Raw genomic sequence first — 18,485 nt, forward strand, 5'->3', positions numbered from 1 at the left:
ATATCTAGTCAACCTGGGCATGTTTCCTAAGCTTAGGCCCACTAAATCTAAAGGCAAGGTGTGGGCCGGGCCTTGGAAAAGCTACGTACTACCAACACCCGGCCCCACTTGTTGGTGAAGGTTCACATCACGCGGGACCCATCCACTGACCTAGAGACGAACCTTCTACCTGATTAATGAGTTGTTCCTAACTACTTGATATTTTGTCGTCTTCTCGCTGAGCCAGAGACGAATAGAGAAAGAAATACAAGCCGAACAAGCTCTCGAAATTCGAAAAAGCAGAGTCGCATTATCATCTTGAAGGTCACGAGTAGGGAATCGCATTCAATTCTCTCGAATTATAGGAAGAAAGAGCTAAAGAGGGGGTGCCTCGAGCAATGGAGGCTCTGAGCGAGAGAGCTGGATTCATAAGAGACTCGCTGCGCAAGAGCCAGACCATCACCGATAATATGGTTTCCATTCTCGGCTCCTTTGACCACCGCCTCTCTGCTCTCGAGACCGCCATGCGCCCTACTCAGGTCTTTCAATCAAATTGGGAATTTCTTCCATTTCATTTTTCTTGACTCATCTACTATTTCGTTTTCGAATTGAGGGAGGTTATGAGATCTAGCATTGATGGTTTTGAATCATTTTGATAATTTTAATTTTCGTAGATAAGGACGAATTCGATTAGGAGAGCCCACGAGAATATTGATAAGACGTTGAAGGCTGCAGAGGTTATTTTGGCTCAATTCGACCTCACAAGAAAGGTAATGCATTTCCTTTTGGTCCATTTTACCTATTTAACGCTTCCCAGATTGTGCATTATTTGGTAATGCATCAATGATTACTCAGTAGCAGTAAACGTACACCGGATATTTTTAGTTACTCGCATATTTAATGCCTGAAGCTGTTGCCTTATTATTCCACAGAATCATGTGAGTCCCAATGCTTTTTTTTACTGTCAAATTTAGGCAGAGGCTAAGATTCTAAAAGGGCCACATGAGGACCTTGAAAGCTACTTGGAAGCAATAGACCAACTAAGAGCCAATGTTAAGTTTTTCAGCAGCAACAAAGGTTTTAAGAGTAGTGATGGAGTGCTTAACCATGCCAATAACTTACTTGCAAAAGCTATCTCAAAGCTAGAGGATGAGTTTAGACAGCTCTTGACAATTTACAGGTTTGCTTTTCATATATATGTCTTGCTTTAGTTTAATCATTGTGGCTGAGAGCACTTGGGTTAATACTTTGATTTTTTTATGCATGGGTGAAATGTACATAAACATTGTTCCTGTTTGATTACCCTTTCCTCTTGACTATATTTCCCACACAGACAAGCACCAATTCTTTGGCGGCGAATGACATTGTTATGTTAGTTGGTTAATTACTCTCTTATATCTCCCTCTGTTTTAGGGTGCGTGCATGAATTTCCATTGTTCCACTTGGGACCAACAAAACAGAGGATAGATAGATCCCAGATTTTTCGGTTTGAAATCTCTGAAACTCATAAAACTCATGGTAATCTTCTTGGAAATGTATTCCATTCCTTCTATTTTTATAAAGAACTTGAAATAAGGTATTAGAAATAAAGTGAGCATTCTCATTCACTGGTGTAATTCCAAGAAGAAAGGGTCTGTTTTAAGCTAAAAAAATTCAAGTCATAAGAATTGTTGTTTCTTTGCAGCTCCAATTGCTTAGATACATATTTATTAATATTTAACTATATTGTATATTAGGATGCCCTTGGAGTTGGAATATTTACTCGCTTTTGATACATTTGTTTGGGCTACGTAATTATGTGATCAATGCATGCCTTTTAGTAAGTTTAATTCTTCCGAATTGCAGCAAGCCTGTGGAACCTGATCGTCTTTATGATTGCCTTCCCAACTCTTTACGACCATCATCCACATCAAATGGGGGACAAGGTGATGCTGGGGGGAAGAGCCATTCTGAGCACCAGAAGAACTTAGAAACAGCTGTTTATACACCTCTGACTCTAATTCCTCCTAGGGTTCTGCCCTTGCTGCATGATTTAGCACAACAGATGGTTCAAGCTGGCCATCAGCAGCAGCTATTTAGAATATACAGGTGTGTTTATTCATCTCCACTTAGTCTGATGCTTTGATATTGCTATAGTTGTTGCGGTGATTGTTTCTTTTTAATCTTCATTCTAGTTGATTCAGTAGAACTGCTAGAAGTGCTTAGTTATAATGCAATATTTGTCCTTGAACCCCTTCAGGATGATCAAGGTGCAAAGAGATGATATTTTCCTTATAAAACCATGCAACTGGAAGAGATTTAGTACTCAACTGAGTTTATTTTCGCAGCTATTTTTTTTAGACGTATAGATTTGATACCCTTTAAGCATTTTAATCTAGATTCTTGGATTTTAACGCAAAACAGCCATAAATTCTCCCAAGTTTTATTTTGACTATGCTGACTGGAAAAAATTTGGCATAAACCATGTTCCCATGGATATTAACTTCTAAATGTATGACATATGATCCTCATTGGATACCTAAAAAAGATGGAAGTGGGGGAGCTGGAGTCGTTCGTTTTCTATTGTAATCGGAAGGGTTGCAGGTTAATATTTTTAATCCAAGTACCTAAGCAAAATTTCCTTGCATTTTTTATTTTCAATTTCCTTCAGAGTTTTTGAACTTTTAATGTTACTTGTTTACACTCAACAAATGCTAGGGATACCCGTGCGTCAGTTTTGGAACAGAGCCTCAAGAAACTGGGTGTGGAGAGACTTAGCAAAGATGATCTTCAGAAAATGCAATGGGAGGTTTTGGAGGCCAAAATTGGGAATTGGATACACTATATGCGGATTTCTGTAAGAATCACATGAAATTTATGTTCTTTTGATGTGATCCCTTTCCAACCGCACTACAATGATTGAAACAGGTCAAGCTGCTGTTTTCCGGGGAGAAGACAATATGTGATCAAATACTAGATGGTTTTGATTCTTTGAGGGATCAATGCTTTGCCGAAGTCACTGCAAACAGTGTGGCTGTGCTCCTTAGTTTTGGGGAGGCTATTGCCAAAAGCAAGAGGTCTCCTGAAAAATTATTTGTTCTATTGGACATGTATGAGATACTGCGAGAACTTCAATCAGAGGTATGGACTCTGTCACGTTTCTTGTTCATTTATTTATACTAGTAGACATCACCTTGTTGTTTTTGTGACAAAATGATGAGGAAATTTAGTCATGAAAGTTCTACATAACTTACTCTATGATGAAACTGAAACCACTAAAATATTATTTTCATAGCTCTTACTAGATTGGTGGTGGTGCAGATTGAAGTACTATTTCAAACCAAAGCTTGCCTTGAAATGAGAGAGTCTGCATTGAGTTTAACAAGACGGCTGGCTCAGACAGCACAAGAGACCTTTGGAGATTTTGAGGAAGCTGTCGAAAAAGATGCCACCAAAACTGCTGTCCAAGATGGAACTGTTCATCCTTTGACCAGCTATGTGATAAATTATGTGAAGTTTCTCTTTGAGTAAGTTAGAACTGGTTTATTTCTGGTTCTGCATTGGTTTGTCTTTAGAATATCGTTACATTTTCCTGATTACCTTTCTCGGGTTCTGTTGCTTGTTAATGGTTTTGCTTCTGGGAATACAAGTCCTAAGGTTATCCATATCCCCTTGATTAAAGTTCTAAAAATCTTGTAACAAGTAAATATTATGTGGGTAGTTAGTCAGTTGATGAGTTATTGGTAGCCATCTTAATACATTAGCAATATCTTATTTATATTTTCTCTTGGATCTTATACTGTTTTATGTCTGTGCGGTGGGGGCAGTAAGTGCCAATTTCTGTTGACTTAGTCGCGTTCGAGCACTAATTTTCACCTCAGATGCTTTTATCAATTTAACTTACTGGAATGCATGTTCATGGATGGTCCACTTATGCTTATGTCAGTTGCTCTTCCACTTCTTCATCTGTCACAGCTTTCCGCCCCCTCTCTTCTTTTCATTTCGTCTTCTCTTTCCCATGTTTTGTTTTCAAAACAATGATATTTGGTGCATTTGACAATAATCGTGCAAACATTATGCATCTGACAATTGATCACTCTGTGCTTCCAGCTACCAATCAACACTGAAGCAACTCTTCCAAGAATTTGACGAAAGTGATCCGGATGCACAGTTAGCAACTGTAACAACAAGGATTATGCATGCTCTGCAGAATAACTTGGATGGGAAATCCAAGCAGTACAAAGATCCTGCATTGACTCAGTTATTCCTTATGAACAACATTCACTATATAGTGAGAACTGTGCGAAGGTTGGTTTGTATCCTACTTGTTTATTTTAGCCTCTAAACATGCCAGTATGTTACTTTAAATATTTATTTACAGGTCTGAAGCAAAGGATTTATTAGGGGATGACTGGGTTCAAATACACAGAAGGATTGTGCAGCAGCATGCAAATCATTATAAGCGAGTTTCCTGGGCAAAGGTTTTGTTTCAAAATCACTTGAATTTCGTCGCAAAACTTGAAAGTGCTGCTAAACTATACTCAATTTTTTTCCTCTTTGATCTCTGTACCATATATTTAGCTTGAGCTTTCTTTTCTCCTACATATTGCATTTTTCAATAGTGAGCTTGATGGCAAGCTATAATATGGATTTCCTGCTAGTAGGTTTTATGTTAGAATTTGACAGGACTCTTCAAAGCAAGTTTTTAGCTATTTTTGTTCATTTGGACTACTTTCAGGCTAAATTTATAATTGTTGACTGTATCTGACTGTTACAAAGACAATATATATCTGACTGCCAAAGTGAAAAAAATATATAACTGAACGTTTGAGCTGCACACACTCTTCTAAACCCTTCAAAATGATTGATTTTTCTTCTTTATATCATTTAGAAAGTTTTTGCTGTGCTAGCCGCTTGGTCCAAAATTTTATTTTATTGGTTTAGTTTTGTCACTTCTAGGTATCTAAACTAAGCAGTTTGTCCATTAGATGTGCAGATTCTGCAGTGTCTCACCGTTCAGGGACCTGGGTCGTCAGGTGGTAGTGCAACGGGAGGTGATGCTAGTGGCAGTGTGCTCTCAAGAACAACGGTGAAAGATAGATTTAAAACTTTCAACGTTCAATTTGAGGAGCTTCACCAAAGGCAATCTCAGTGGACCGTACCAGATAGTGAGTTACGTGAGTCTTTGAGACTGGCTGTCGCTGAAATCCTCTTGCCTGCCTATAGATCTTTCATGAAACGATTCGGGCAAGTTCACCTATACCTCTGACCTGTTATTTCTTTCTCTCTTTGTTGCTCTTCTCCTCCTGTAATGGAATTTCACTTCCTCAGTACTATAATATTGTTCATGCCAATGGATTTTTTGATGTGTCACAGGCCTCTGATAGAGAATGGGAAGAACCCGCAGAAGTACATCAGATATACTCCAGAGGATCTGGAGCCTATTCTGAATGAATTCTTTGAGGGGAAGACTTGGAATGAACAGAAACGGTAAATATTTTTGTAAGGTTAAGGTTGTTTTCTCAGAGATTTGAAAGTTGACATACATGGTATCAATGTATGTATTTCATTGTACAATAATACGCAGGTGAGTATTCATTCATCCACCACATGAGTCTTGCATAAACATCTTCCAGATACTGAACATTTTTTTAAATTTTTTTTTGAATTTTATTTGTATGTGGATTAGACCCGAACTCTTGAGCTTTGATTTTTGAGTTAAGACGGACGATCATCCACCAAAAACCCGTTATGTAACATGGATTCACTCCGGTTCAAATTTCTTAACAACATCATCTATGTACTACATAAACAGTATATGTTAGCATTATCACAAGAATAATTCTTGAAGAAATTTGAAGCAATATTGAGATTGTTAGCATTTATCTATACACTAATTCCAAATTTTCATAGTAGAGGCTCCAAGTTCAACTATTCAGAACAAGATAACAAATTTGGTGATCTGGATAATGACTCTGATAACATCTTGCCATGACCATAAGGAGAAAAGCCCAAAATAGTTGAGGAGCATACTACAAACGTGAAGGAAAATTAGGAAAAGAAGGGAAAACATAGTCAAAAGGACAATAATATGCTGTCAACCATCTGATACTGAACTGCCACCGCATTCCCTGTGTTTCACAAAATTCAACCTAAAAAGGAATTTGTTTATATATAGCAGTAAAATATTAAAATATTGAATTAATTAAGAAATTATTTCAAACACTTTGTAAAAGGTATAAGGTATTTAATAGAAACAAATTAACTTCCAATACATCTGAACAATAAAAAGTTTTTCTTTACTATAAGAGAGTGAATTTTCAAAATCCTTTTTATTCTATGGATGAAACGATCAGCCCAAACCCAATTTTTCATCACAATATATGACTCTAATACTATATATATTGTTCTCATGCACCAAACAACATTTTCCTAACGAGTATTACAAGGCAATTTTAAAACAATATTATGGTAGTTTCAAAATTATCTATAAATGGACAATTCTCTTCTTTTTTTGCAACCATTTTCCATTTGTGTTCAACATTTTATTTGAACCGACTACATTGCCCTTATGTTTAGGTTAAATGAGTTGTCCTTTCTATCATCAAACGCGATATGAGCTTCTCCATTCTGTGTAGCCCGTGAACAACGTCAGCTTCATATTTATTTTATAGTTATTAAATTGATTTAAATGATTTTTAATATTTTTATTATTTGTTTCCTAGTTATTTTAACATTTATTTTAATATTACGTAATTTACACAATTGTTTTAATAACATATATGCTACAAACAAAAGTGCAACCAAACACTACGCATTCTAGGAACCATCATATGTGTTATCATTTTTTATCATTATATATCCTAGCATAATATATGTTAATATCAAAATTGTCAATCAAATGAATAGAAAAATAGCATTTATGTTAATTATATTATTCAGTTTGGCCAACGCTTGATATTGCCTTTGCTATGTTGGCAAAACCCCCCAACAGAAACCTGTTATATTATTCAGGTAAAAACATCTATTAGGAGTTATTTCCTTTTCATCTCCTATATATATATATATCAGTCTATGTCATCATCATAGCTTCATCCTTCTAATCTTTGCCATTCAATCACTTTTTTTTTTCTTTCTTTTTGTTAATCATCAATGGCTTCTTCATCTGAATCTCAATCAAGAAATCCCAGAACCCATTCTTACACCTCTCTACTTCCTACCTCGAACATCTCCTCTAATGGGTCCTCAAACATACCCAATATTCAGCTTCTCATTCTCACCACAATAACCACCACATTGCTCTTTATCACCTTATTGAACATATTCATGTCATCCTCTCTTGGTCCAAAAACCCCGATTGTTCAATTGAATTCCTTGTCTGTCTCCAACTTCAGCACATCAAGATCAAAATTGGCTGCCAATTGGGTTGCCAATTGGCAGCCAATTGGAGATGAAACCAAAGAATGCTATGTTCTTATGATGCTTTCTAATTGAATTGTATAATTTTATTTTGGATTTTCTTTCCAATGTACATAATGGAAAAATTAATCAAAATTATTAATTTTCAGTAATGATAAGGATTTCCACAGTTGGAATCTAGTTATCCCAACTGACATTGTACGAGGCCGCAAATTCACTTAGATGAAATAACTGGGATCACCGATTTGACTCTTTTAAATGCAAATTGAAGTCTCCCTGTTGGAGAAGAGGATATTCAATAGAGTGATAGACAACACACACAGGCCAACAAAACAACGCAACATATATTATTGCATGGATGTAAAACAAGTACAAAACTTCAAAACTATTTGTTTCATCAGGACGATTACTTCCTTGAGCTCTATTTATTCAATGCTCTTACAAAATTTTCTGGTTTGAAAGACCATAATACTGACTCTCAGCAGTTCAGTGATACCCAATTGGCGCAGGAGACTCCTTCAATTCATGACCCTGGTAATGAATGTCCTGCAACCAAATCCATTCAAATGCATACAAGATCATCAATCTTAAGTGGCAAAGAAACCAATGACATCTTCAAGTAAATCCATTATGTGTTCCTTACCGATGCAAAGTGATTCACATCGCGGTGATGTGCCTCATCAGCCCTCACAACCACCACAACATCTCGCAAGGTTGAATCAGATGGCAAACGCCAGTAGTCAATGGCAATGGCAGGAGCAGGGACATTCTCAATGTTCCCTTTGTCCAACTCCTTAAGGAACAGATTGTATGAGTGAATGGCTTCCTCCTCTAGATACCCCACCACTCGATGTGCAAACTTGGGAGAGATTATGTAACCAAGGAAGTAGGCATTGAGGAAAACACCCTGGACTGCAAAAACCAGAGCTCGCTCGTACCACTTGGGATTGGCTACTTCCATGAATGCCATGAGGTGCATGCGTTCATTCTCAGCCTCTTCCAGCAGAGCCTTGATCCAACCCCCACTGTGCTCAAATCGCCTCAGTGACTTGCAGTGCAGTAGCAGCCCGCCAACCATGCCCGGGACTGCTGCCACTGTTTCTAACATCATTGCTCGACACCCATATCTTTTCTGTAATTCACATTAGTAAGACCCGTCTAAGCTATTTTTATATGCAAACAAAAATAGTTCACACAATATGATTATCATTCAAATGGAAAGCCAAAACGAAACGACCAAATCAAATCAATATTTTGGAAAGCGAAAAGAATACCTGGAAGAACAAATCAGTCGGCCATCTAAGAGACTTGACAGTCCAGTAGGCCATCTTGTCCAAGAACGTTGTTGGTACATGATGCTTCTTCAGATCGATTGACAAATCAGCCTTGTATGTCTCCCATGGCTGCCATTAAAACGTACATTCACACAATACAAATCAACATAAATAAACACCAGATTCTTCAAAATAATCACGTTAATTTGACCATGGAAGCTGGAAAACATCACATTTCAAGACAATAACATCCGATCGATTTGATACCTACCTTGAAGCAGTTCCACTTCCACTCCGTTCCATCCTCTTTTAAGACCTTTTCATGCGGAATGCCCCAGTAACTGATCTGCTTCTCGTCCTTTCCACCAGCCGGTTCTTTCTCCACCTGATCGATCTTCTCTCCCTGCAGGGCCACACTGCTCCCGTTTCTCAAGCCAAGTACTGGAGCCCTCATCCAGCTCACACTCCGTACAGGAGCCCCGGCCGAACCGTTCAGGATCATTCCTGATGCCGTTTGTTGCGACACCGTGCGAGCAGCCGTTGAGAAGTAACGTTGGTTCAACGCCGCCAGCGATGAACCGGCCAAGCTGGTTCCACCACGACTCATCATGACGACGATCAGTAGTAATGTGTCAGATATCAAGATCGAGAGAGATCTTGGAAATGGCAGATATCTGTTAGCTTTTGTAGGTAGGTTATGCTTCGTCACGCGGAGGGTATGAGGGTTTTATTACCTTTCAAGGGGTTTAACTACGCCGTCAGTTATAGAAAATGGCTTGGCGACACGTAGTAGTTTATAGATCGATATAATTGTCTAGTATAGTCTGCAATGGGTGGGAATTTACAATTGTAGCCAGAAGTCTGAGTAAGCATCAGAGGACCCATCTGAGGGCATTTTAGTAAGTAGAGGTGTAAATTTGTAGGCTGGGAGATAAATATATGATATGGTCTAGAATGACCATGCTTATGGTCTAGCATTTCTTGACGAAATAGTAGCAAGAGATTTTGAGCATGCCTAGGGTTCAATATTTTGCCCCCGTGGATTGTTTTGGCAGTCCGAAACTTAGCATTTTTGCAAAAAATAAAATAGGAAAGTGTCTCTGTTTGCTACGTGGCTTCGTTACTGCCACTAGAAAAGAGTGGTTGGGGTCGTTTTGAGATCAAAAAATTAATTTTTTTAATCATAATATTTAGTATTCAATCTAATAATTCCAACAATGTATTTTTTATTTGAAATAAAAATCAAATACAATATGAAAATGATATAATAATTATAGACCGTCATATGTTAACATCAAAACATTCGATGTTTCAATTGTGATAAATTTAATTCTTGTTTCAAAAAAATATATCATTGAATTGAATTTGTTAGAACGAATACTACATATTTATAATTGAAAAAAAATGGACCGGGAAGGTGCTACAAACTTGATTGCTGAACTCTAGGCTTGGACTGTCCGTACTGGTCTCTGGCTAGGCTTCGAAAATCGGATTCTATCTGATAATCGGATTCGAAAATCGGATTGTCTGAGACTGATGCCAGCTTAGAAGGAAAGCAAGATACTATTGTATTCGCTTATCAAGAAAGATGCAATATTGGGCTCGGAATTACACAGCGTCTGAAATCCATAACAAGCCCAAGTAAAAACCAGAGCATGGCCCAACCAAAAACCTCATCTTTCAATATCCCAGCGGAAAACGGCCCATATTCCATTACCATAGCTTCATAATTTGAACCACACACATATTTTATTCCTTTACATATTAGAAGCTTGCGTCAACTATAAATTTGATCGATAATTTATTTTACCGCTTATCAACTAGTTTATTTTTCAAAATTTGTAAACTAATGTTGAATATGACAAAATAAACTATACTAAACGGACTCAAACTATTTACAATTCCACAGAGACAACGATGAATGAATTAAAAAATAAGCATAGAGTATTGTAAATGCTGTTTGTTTGCTATGTAATATATAAGTCCGCCGGCCAGCCAATACTAATTGTCTGTTTCACCTGAACTTAGTCCAATCGCCGGACAAGTTGACAGCCTAATAACGCCATGCACGCTTGTTACCAACGCCACCCCTGTTTTGCATTGTTCTTTCTCTTCGTCTCCTTTAATTCGTCTCCAACACTCTCTCCCTCTCTTTCGCCCGAACAAAACAAATAAAATCAATGGCGTCGCAATCCGATCAAGATCAACCGGGGAAAGAACCCGGTAATTCATCCTCCTCCGATGCCAATCAAAATCCATCAGGACAGTCTCCCGCAACGGGCTATCCTCCAACAATGGGGTACCCGCCCGCAATGGGATATCCGCCTGGACAACCGGGTTATCCGTACCCCGGGTACAATCAATACCACCACCAGCAGAATCCGTACACGCAAGCTCCGCCCGCCTACTATTACGACTCTCAGGCCGCTTGTCACCAACAACAATCAAAAAGCTCCGGCGTCGCTCGAGGAATTCTTTCAGCGGTTATTCTAGTAGTTTTCGTGATGGGTACGACCACTATCCTTACCTGGCTCGTATTGCGCCCCCAAATTCCCCGATTCCGGCTCGAGGCCTTCTCTGTCTCCAATTTCAACACCAAACCCGGATTCACCGCCAATTGGGAGGGAAATTTCACAATTGAGAATCCGAATCATAAATTGAAAGTGCATGCGGATGAAATCGAATGCTCTGTGTATTACAAGCAAGATGAAATTGTTGCTAGTGCTGCTATGGCGCCGTTTACGTTGGACATAGGGGAGACGATTATGACGCAAACGAAGCTATCGGCAAACAATACGGGTTATGATCAGCCGGTGGTGGGGGCGGCAGTGGTGGATGACATGGCGGAGGAGAGACGTGGAGGTTCTGTGAGTTTCAGTTTGAGATTGATGATTTGGTCTACGTTTAAATCTGGGTGGTGGACGAGACGTTGTGGTATGAGAGTTCTTTGTGAGGATTTGAACGTGGTTTTTGATGGTGTTACTGGTAATGGCAAGTTAACGGATAACAAGCCTATGGATTGCATAGTTCGCGTTTGATTTTCAAATAAGAAATAATGGATTTGGATTGATCAAAGATCACCTATTTTTATGATTTTTGATTTTTTTTATCAATCACAATTTGGAGGTGAAATGATTATCAGAATCAATAGCATTGTTGGATTATGATATGAATAATGCTTTAAACCCCAAAATATGATTGACATTTTACCCCGAAACAATGTAAAGTGTTGGATATTAAACGGATCCTTAAATTAATGTCTACTTTACATGTCATATAGATTTTGGGATAAAATGAAAGATAAGATTTTAGATTTTAGGGTACATGACATTACTCGTCATGGTATATACACATTTTTTCACTTAACAATGAAAAACAAAGTGGTTTGGGTTGACTTGTCAAGCCTAGAGTTGAGTGTATCCTTTTATTCTTTTATCCACAACCCTTTAACACACCTGGGCATGTTTGGAAGTGCTGTCAACTGCTATGAAGTGTTGTGAGGTGAGTTGGAACGCAAAAGTTGTTTGACGCATCACTTTTAAAACTGTGATGCGGTGCTGTAAGTGTGTTTGACGTATCTAAATTACGGTTATATTATATGACTAATAATATTAATATAAAATCACTTAACATTTACCTTTTACATTAATATAAAATAAAATAATTGATCTAATTTGATTACGTGTGACAATTCAACATATATTATAAGCGTTTGGGAGTGCGGTGAGGTGAGGTGTTGCGAGGTAAAAACCTATGGTGCTGTGAGGTGAGTTGTGCTGTAAAAGCATTTGACGTGTCACAGAAAACCATGGTGCTATGAGGTAAGGTGCAGCTGAATGCAGTGTAAACACACTACTAAACAAATACATGCATATCATGCAAGAATCTGTTATCCAAAGAAGGTTTAATGACACATGTACGTTATAGAGTGAAACATGGAAATTGCGTTTGTTATATATGGGCTGCCGAAGGGTTCATTCATCAAGGCTATGGGCTTCCACTACCTTTCAAAGATGCAAAATATAGATAGTGGGCCATCACCGAAGATTCCATTGTATTTCAGATATGGGCTATCATTTATTCATTTGGGCCAAGTCTTCTCCTCTCAACACCAAGACCCGAGGTCAAAAAGATTCCAAGACGGTGCGCTTGCGCAACGACCTTTCCCAACCCCGGCCCAGCCCAACTATGTGTGCAAGCGAAGGTGCTGCGAAACTATTTCACTTGTTCCTTTCCAATAATTCGATCTCTCATTTTCATCAATACCCTATATCGATTCCATATTGAATGTTGTACATGTTACCCGAATCAACCCGATTATCTAAACCAACCAGATTAGTTGGCATGGGTCCATTGCAGCCATGATATTATTGGTTTCATCGGTCCAGTTGTAATGTTTGGGCATATCTCATTAGACAATATCAATTATTAGGCCCACTCGCACTGCGATTTTTGTTTTTTGAATGCAAGTTGAGTCATGTGTGGTTGGTAAGGAAAACTAATTTGAGAGCTAGAACCACCCCAAAAGAAGACCAGCTCTCTTTTGATGGCTATAGAAAGACGACTTCTTGTACCTGTACACATAAATGTCAAAAACTTGAGGAACGCGTTGAAAAGTCTATTGTGTTGCGCTTGATAGGAAGTCAAGTTGCCATATGTGGGAGAACCCATTGCTCCAACTTGGAAGAGTGAGTGTGATATTACTTGGTCTTATCGTTGTTCATACACATCATCAAAAAGGCAGCCGCGTCAATTTGACAAAGCCCTACATAGTCTCCCTGTTAATTCAAGAACTCTCCCCACTCCTTCCTTACCCAACCCCGCCTTTCCCACTCCCAATTCGCTACGCTCTCCCGGTCTCCCCTATATATAGATATATACCCCCATTACTGTCTACAATCCTCACACAGTCTCCTTCTCGTCTTCAAACGTTCATCGGCCAAGCGCTTTCCAAGTGCTCGATCAATTGTCTCAACCAGCTGCAACAACTTGTCTGGTCTCTTCTCTTTCAAGGCTTTATTCCGATGGCAGAGAAACAGCCACACTTAAACGGTGCGTTTTACGGCCCAGCCATCCCCCCCTCAGAACACTCCCACCGCCCTGGACGTCGCTCTAGATCCGGCTGCTGCTGCTGTCTTACCCTCTTCCTCAAAATCATAATTTCGATCATCGTCATTATTGGCATTGCAATCTTCATATTCTGGCTCGTAGTCCTCCCACGTAGGGTCAAGTTCCACCTGAGTGACATCAGACTCAAGGAATTCAACTACACCAACACAAACTCAATGTACCCCTACGATCTTACAAGGAACACCTCAAACTCAATGCAGCGCTACGACCTTGCGGTGAACATCACAATTCGCAACCCCAATAGAAGGATTAAAATCTATTACGATGCGATCGAGGCCAGAGCTGTTTACAATAACAAGATTGTTGGAAGCAAATTCATGCCAAAATTCTTGCAAGGGCACAGGAGTACTAATGTGTTGAACGCCCATTATAAAGGCAACAGGACGACGATTATGAGTCCTCCTGATGTGGAATTTTATGATAAGGAGAAGGCAAATGGGGTTTACAGTTTTGATTTGGATTTGTACATGAGGGTTAGGCTCAGATTTGGAGACATCGTTACAGGTTCCTTTAAGCCTGTCGTTAAGTGCGATTTTAAGGTTAATTCTGGTGATGGAAGATTGGTTGGTGGGGATGAGACGGTCAAGTGCAAGATTGCTTCTTTAATTTGATTATTTCTGATCAATTCTTCTTTGATCAAGTCTTGTGCTTTTCTTCTTTTGTTTTGACCATTTGTTCAGAATTCAGATATTGTCATTCTTTTGTTTTTGTGTTTTTTTTTTCCCTGTTATTTTTTAATGTGAATAAAATTTCTCATGTACCTGGATTTTCTTAGTCACACTATTCATCAGTCTCATCCACTGTTTGTCTCACATAATCTCGTTCCAAACCTATATCTTTACGAATCATGTTTCCCGTCTATTTTCTTAAATTGAATGGCAAGATCTTCCCATTCTAATTTTGGGGTTCGAGTGCCAGGAGCTCGCTTTGCACCTTCCGCAACTTCAAACACATATCTATCAAGGATCGAGTGTGCTTATCTTCCCATTTAACTTTGTCATTCTCACTACTCTCACTTACAATTATTTTGGTTTTCCCTTTTCTTGACACCGTCTTAATCCTTATTAAATGTAAACAGAGAACAGAGAATAGTAATCATCAAAATAAACTGCATTGGTGAATACAAATTGCAATCCATATATTAGAATGAAAGCATTATTATGCAAACAAGGCTGGTATAATGCTTTGGGAGCTGCATGTAGAATGAGATTCATTCAGGCATATATGTATGTCTGCAAGTGAGTACCAATATATATATAATTCATCAAAGAAAGAGTTGTTCATGGAGTGAAACGAACATCAATCAATGTGAAGTGGGAACTTGTTATCTACATGCTTCACAAAACTCAGCAGAGTTGCATTTGAATAAGAAAGCATGCAGTCAATCTGAATTATGGACTGCCATTGTAATCAGCTATATATGCAAATCACTGAACAAGCATAGTCGAATACCATTCAAAATTAGGTCATTAAGAGGAAATAACATTCTCGAATCACCCAATATGCAAATCCCTTAAGGTTGAACAAATCAACTAATTAGAACTGTGAATCATCTAATTGTGCTCAAACATGTCATGATTTCATAATCAAAATCAACCTAAGCAACCACAATTGGCATCCACAAACTAGCATAAAAAATACGCTAAAACCTAAAAGAAGGAACTGATCGCAAACATACCTCAGACACTGTAGATATGCGAAGCCCACACAAGTCGAGTTTTGTCCAGACGACAGCCAGGATATGGAGTGACGCGATTCGCGAATGTGTCCAGACGACAGGGCTCTGCCTCTACGCGAAGAAGAGCATAGCAGTCATAGCTCTGGGAACTAAATTGAGGCCCACCTGAGAGCCCAGCCCGGCCCAGCCATATTACCGAGGTCTTGAACTAATCCGCTGAATACTTGGATTGGACTTTTACTAGTAGAAGGTTATTTTGGGTCAAGCGAGGTCCAATTCCGTTAGTCACGGGCTTGTATCTATCATTTGCAGTTTAACGGGCCAAGTACCATAGTGAAAGTGGTAAGTTAACGGGCCCTGATGGACTTTACAATTGTTGTCCCTTAAGGCTTAAAAGAACATATAGTGGGCTCATGGGCCATATCTGATGACTGAAGTTATTTTAAGCCCAACCATTAGACCGGAACCATTAAAGCATAAAAAAAGCAAAGGGTATGTATGATTGAGACCAAAAGGGAAGCAGGGTCTCTCAAAACAAGAAGTAATATATATTGCTTTAAAGAAAACGACCCAACAGTCATGAAAAGAAGCATTTACACATGCATGGTGGGTTGATATTCGCCTGTACTTCTACCTCCTCTTGTTTTTTTGACCAAGAAGAAGAAAAAAAAGAAGCCCAGAAACCAAACAAAATGGTGGAACCAACACCTCTCTCACTTTCTCTTTTTCTTATGAAATTCTCTGCCACAGCAGCAAATGAAGTACTAGCTACTACTACTCACTCATTCACCTTGGATCCCTCAATCATCACTTTCAAATGATAAATCCATAAAATAAAATAAAAAAAGTGGACACAACGCGACTCCTAAAGAGATCAAGGAGGTCAAAAATAGTGATGATCATACAGTTATAATGACTAGGAGTATATATATATGTATATCGATATATGTGTGTGTGTGTGTGACCACTTTGAGATCCTAGATGATCAGATTTCCCTTACTTTCATGCAAATGAAAGAAAGAAGTGAGAATTAAAATTGGTAGACTCAAGAAAGAGGGAATTAAAGAGATAATGACTTCATGCAAAAGACCCATTTCTTATGTAGCTTTTCTTAAAGTCTGCAAAAGGGCAAAGCTCAAGGTGTGTGGAAACTTTGTCTCCATGCTCAATTACCTTGTCTTTTGTTAGATGCCAAAACAATTTTTCTTTTTTGGTGGGTCTTAATGGAAGAGAAGAGAAGGGAGAGAATACCTCTCTCTATCTATGCTTCTCATGTTCATTTCCAATAGCAACAAAAACTGGAAAAAAAAAAAAATACACAATCATGCATGTATGTAATATAATAACTAGTTATGCATCTCTACCAAATATATATATAATTATCATTACACATCCCATTTATCATCACTTTATCCTCTTGAAAACTTGAACTATCGTGCCTAAAAAATTATTTCTTGGTAACCGAGAACGAGATAAAAAAAATATTATTATTATATATAAAAAGCCAAGGGATCTGAATCCCCTAAGATCATATTAATTTCATAAATATCTATGCAAACAGAAAATATTGTGTATAAAGATATTTAACTTCCATAGATCAATCATGATTTGATGAAGACATTAGTTCCATAAAACCCATATCTTGAGAAAGATATATATGATTAAAACTCAAAAAGCTTTCTACGATGACATCTTGATAGTATTTGGAAAAAGGGTTTATAAAAGTGAAGGAAACAAATGGGGCACTTGAAGATAACTAGTAAAGGAAAAGAAACAAAGCTTATTGGTTCCAACAAAGCAAAGAGGCTTGTTGCCTTAATGAGTATTTATATGTCTTTAGCTTATCCCATGAAAGCTTATGAGTTAAGTTTATAATTAGGGCAGTTATAGCTATCTATGCCATGGCTAGCTAAAGTAGTGATGATCACTTCGATTGAGACAATATGCTTGAGGACTTCAATACATCCGACAAGGGCTCCATTAAAAGCTTCAATTTTATGGCCTACCCCAAGGAATTATAAGGAATTTTGGAACATCATCGAAAATCAAAGTTATTTCATGTATCATTAAAAAGAGACACCCACTTCCCCTCTTGTGTCCAAAAGGGTCTCATATATGTTCAATTGGCATGTTTGATTGCCCTCCATCATCATCTTCATCCAATTGAAATCCATCGCTCTAAACTACGCATTTTTATCAAAAATACCAACACACTTAGATCAACAAATATTATTCGTTTTGAGTTTATCAGATCTGCACAATTTTGTTTCTCTGGGCCGTCTCACATAACAATATTTAGGTCTAAGAAAGACTTTTGTTGATCGAGGGAAACTTGTGCATTTTTTTTTATAAACCACATCACTTGATATTCTCCATGTACGACAATAAGTCTATCAATTTTGTTGTTGGAAGTGTGAATTTAACATTGCAAGGAAATTAATCAACACTCGGCTTCCCTTGTATTGTTGATGAAGGTACATAAGGTTACCTTTATTTTCCACGTAAGTTCTGAAAGAGGGAAAAGAAGGTGACTGCACACAGAAAAGATGTATGTATCGAAGTTAGCTGATGAGTATGGAATGGAAGAATTAAGTAATAAGAGCCACAAAAACAGAAAAGATAACTAGTTTGCTTTAAAAGGGCCACCCACTTTCTGGTATTTATTAATATTAATATATTTGTAATTGTTTAATTCTCAATCATGCACAACTCTCTTACTATTGGGGATATCAATTAGAGATATGTACACAATTCAACTCCTAATATTAATTTAAGTTTTTGACAAAATAATTTTCAGTCATTGTGCAAAGGGATATATATGTATATAATATATTCTCTCCATTACCACAATAAATTGTAATCCAAATTAGCCAATAATCATGTGTAAAAAGCGGATCAAGTATATCTAGCTATGCCAAAGGCTACTAGTTATTGTATATTATCTTGAACTTACAACGAATATACATGGTGTGTGCTCTTCGCATACATACATACATACATATATATATATATACACACACACATAT

At 37.9% G+C, this 18,485-nt stretch overlaps 4 protein-coding genes across 5 annotated transcripts; 3 read left to right on the forward strand and 1 right to left on the reverse strand.

Moving 5' to 3' along the window:
- Positions 1 to 242: 242 nt before the first annotated feature.
- On the forward strand, positions 243 to 5,666 carry LOC120013210 (exocyst complex component EXO70A1-like). Of its 2 annotated transcripts, none has more exons than XM_038864947.1 (11): positions 243 to 518; positions 654 to 749; positions 954 to 1,159; positions 1,825 to 2,067; positions 2,677 to 2,815; positions 2,887 to 3,099; positions 3,280 to 3,485; positions 4,069 to 4,266; positions 4,340 to 4,439; positions 4,955 to 5,230; positions 5,335 to 5,666. In XM_038864947.1, the coding sequence occupies exons 1-10, from the start codon at positions 378 to 380 to the stop codon at positions 5,225 to 5,227; spliced, it is 1,815 nt and encodes a 604-aa protein (XP_038720875.1). In that variant the 5' UTR covers positions 243 to 377; the 3' UTR covers positions 5,228 to 5,230; positions 5,335 to 5,666. The 2 variants fall into 2 exon arrangements, with proteins under 2 accessions (XP_038720875.1, XP_038720874.1); XM_038864946.1 differs by having other exon boundaries at positions 4,955 to 5,205.
- A 2,031-nt stretch (positions 5,667 to 7,697) lies between these two features.
- On the reverse strand, positions 7,698 to 9,350 carry LOC120013746 (ubiquinol oxidase 2, mitochondrial-like). The gene is made up of 4 exons (XM_038865670.1): positions 8,923 to 9,350; positions 8,652 to 8,780; positions 8,021 to 8,509; positions 7,698 to 7,923 (listed from the first exon to the last, which is right to left on the reverse strand). Exons 1-4 carry the CDS (start codon positions 9,259 to 9,261, stop codon positions 7,864 to 7,866), a joined length of 1,017 nt encoding a protein of 338 aa, XP_038721598.1. The 5' UTR covers positions 9,262 to 9,350; the 3' UTR covers positions 7,698 to 7,863.
- A 1,137-nt stretch (positions 9,351 to 10,487) lies between these two features.
- Positions 10,488 to 11,689, forward strand: LOC120011715 (NDR1/HIN1-like protein 13). Its single transcript, XM_038862818.1, has one exon. The coding sequence runs from the start codon at positions 10,832 to 10,834 to the stop codon at positions 11,687 to 11,689; it is 858 nt and encodes a 285-aa protein (XP_038718746.1). The 5' UTR covers positions 10,488 to 10,831.
- Positions 11,690 to 13,291: 1,602 nt separating this feature from the next.
- LOC120011746 (NDR1/HIN1-like protein 10) lies at positions 13,292 to 14,568 on the forward strand. The gene has a single exon (XM_038862855.1). It carries the CDS (start codon positions 13,307 to 13,309, stop codon positions 14,390 to 14,392), a length of 1,086 nt encoding a protein of 361 aa, XP_038718783.1. The 5' UTR covers positions 13,292 to 13,306; the 3' UTR covers positions 14,393 to 14,568.
- Positions 14,569 to 18,485: the final 3,917 nt, after the last annotated feature.

The sequence above is a fragment of the Tripterygium wilfordii genome, chromosome 13 (assembly GCF_013401445.1).
Source record: "Tripterygium wilfordii isolate XIE 37 chromosome 13, ASM1340144v1, whole genome shotgun sequence".
Classification (NCBI taxonomy): domain Eukaryota; kingdom Viridiplantae; phylum Streptophyta; class Magnoliopsida; order Celastrales; family Celastraceae; genus Tripterygium; species Tripterygium wilfordii.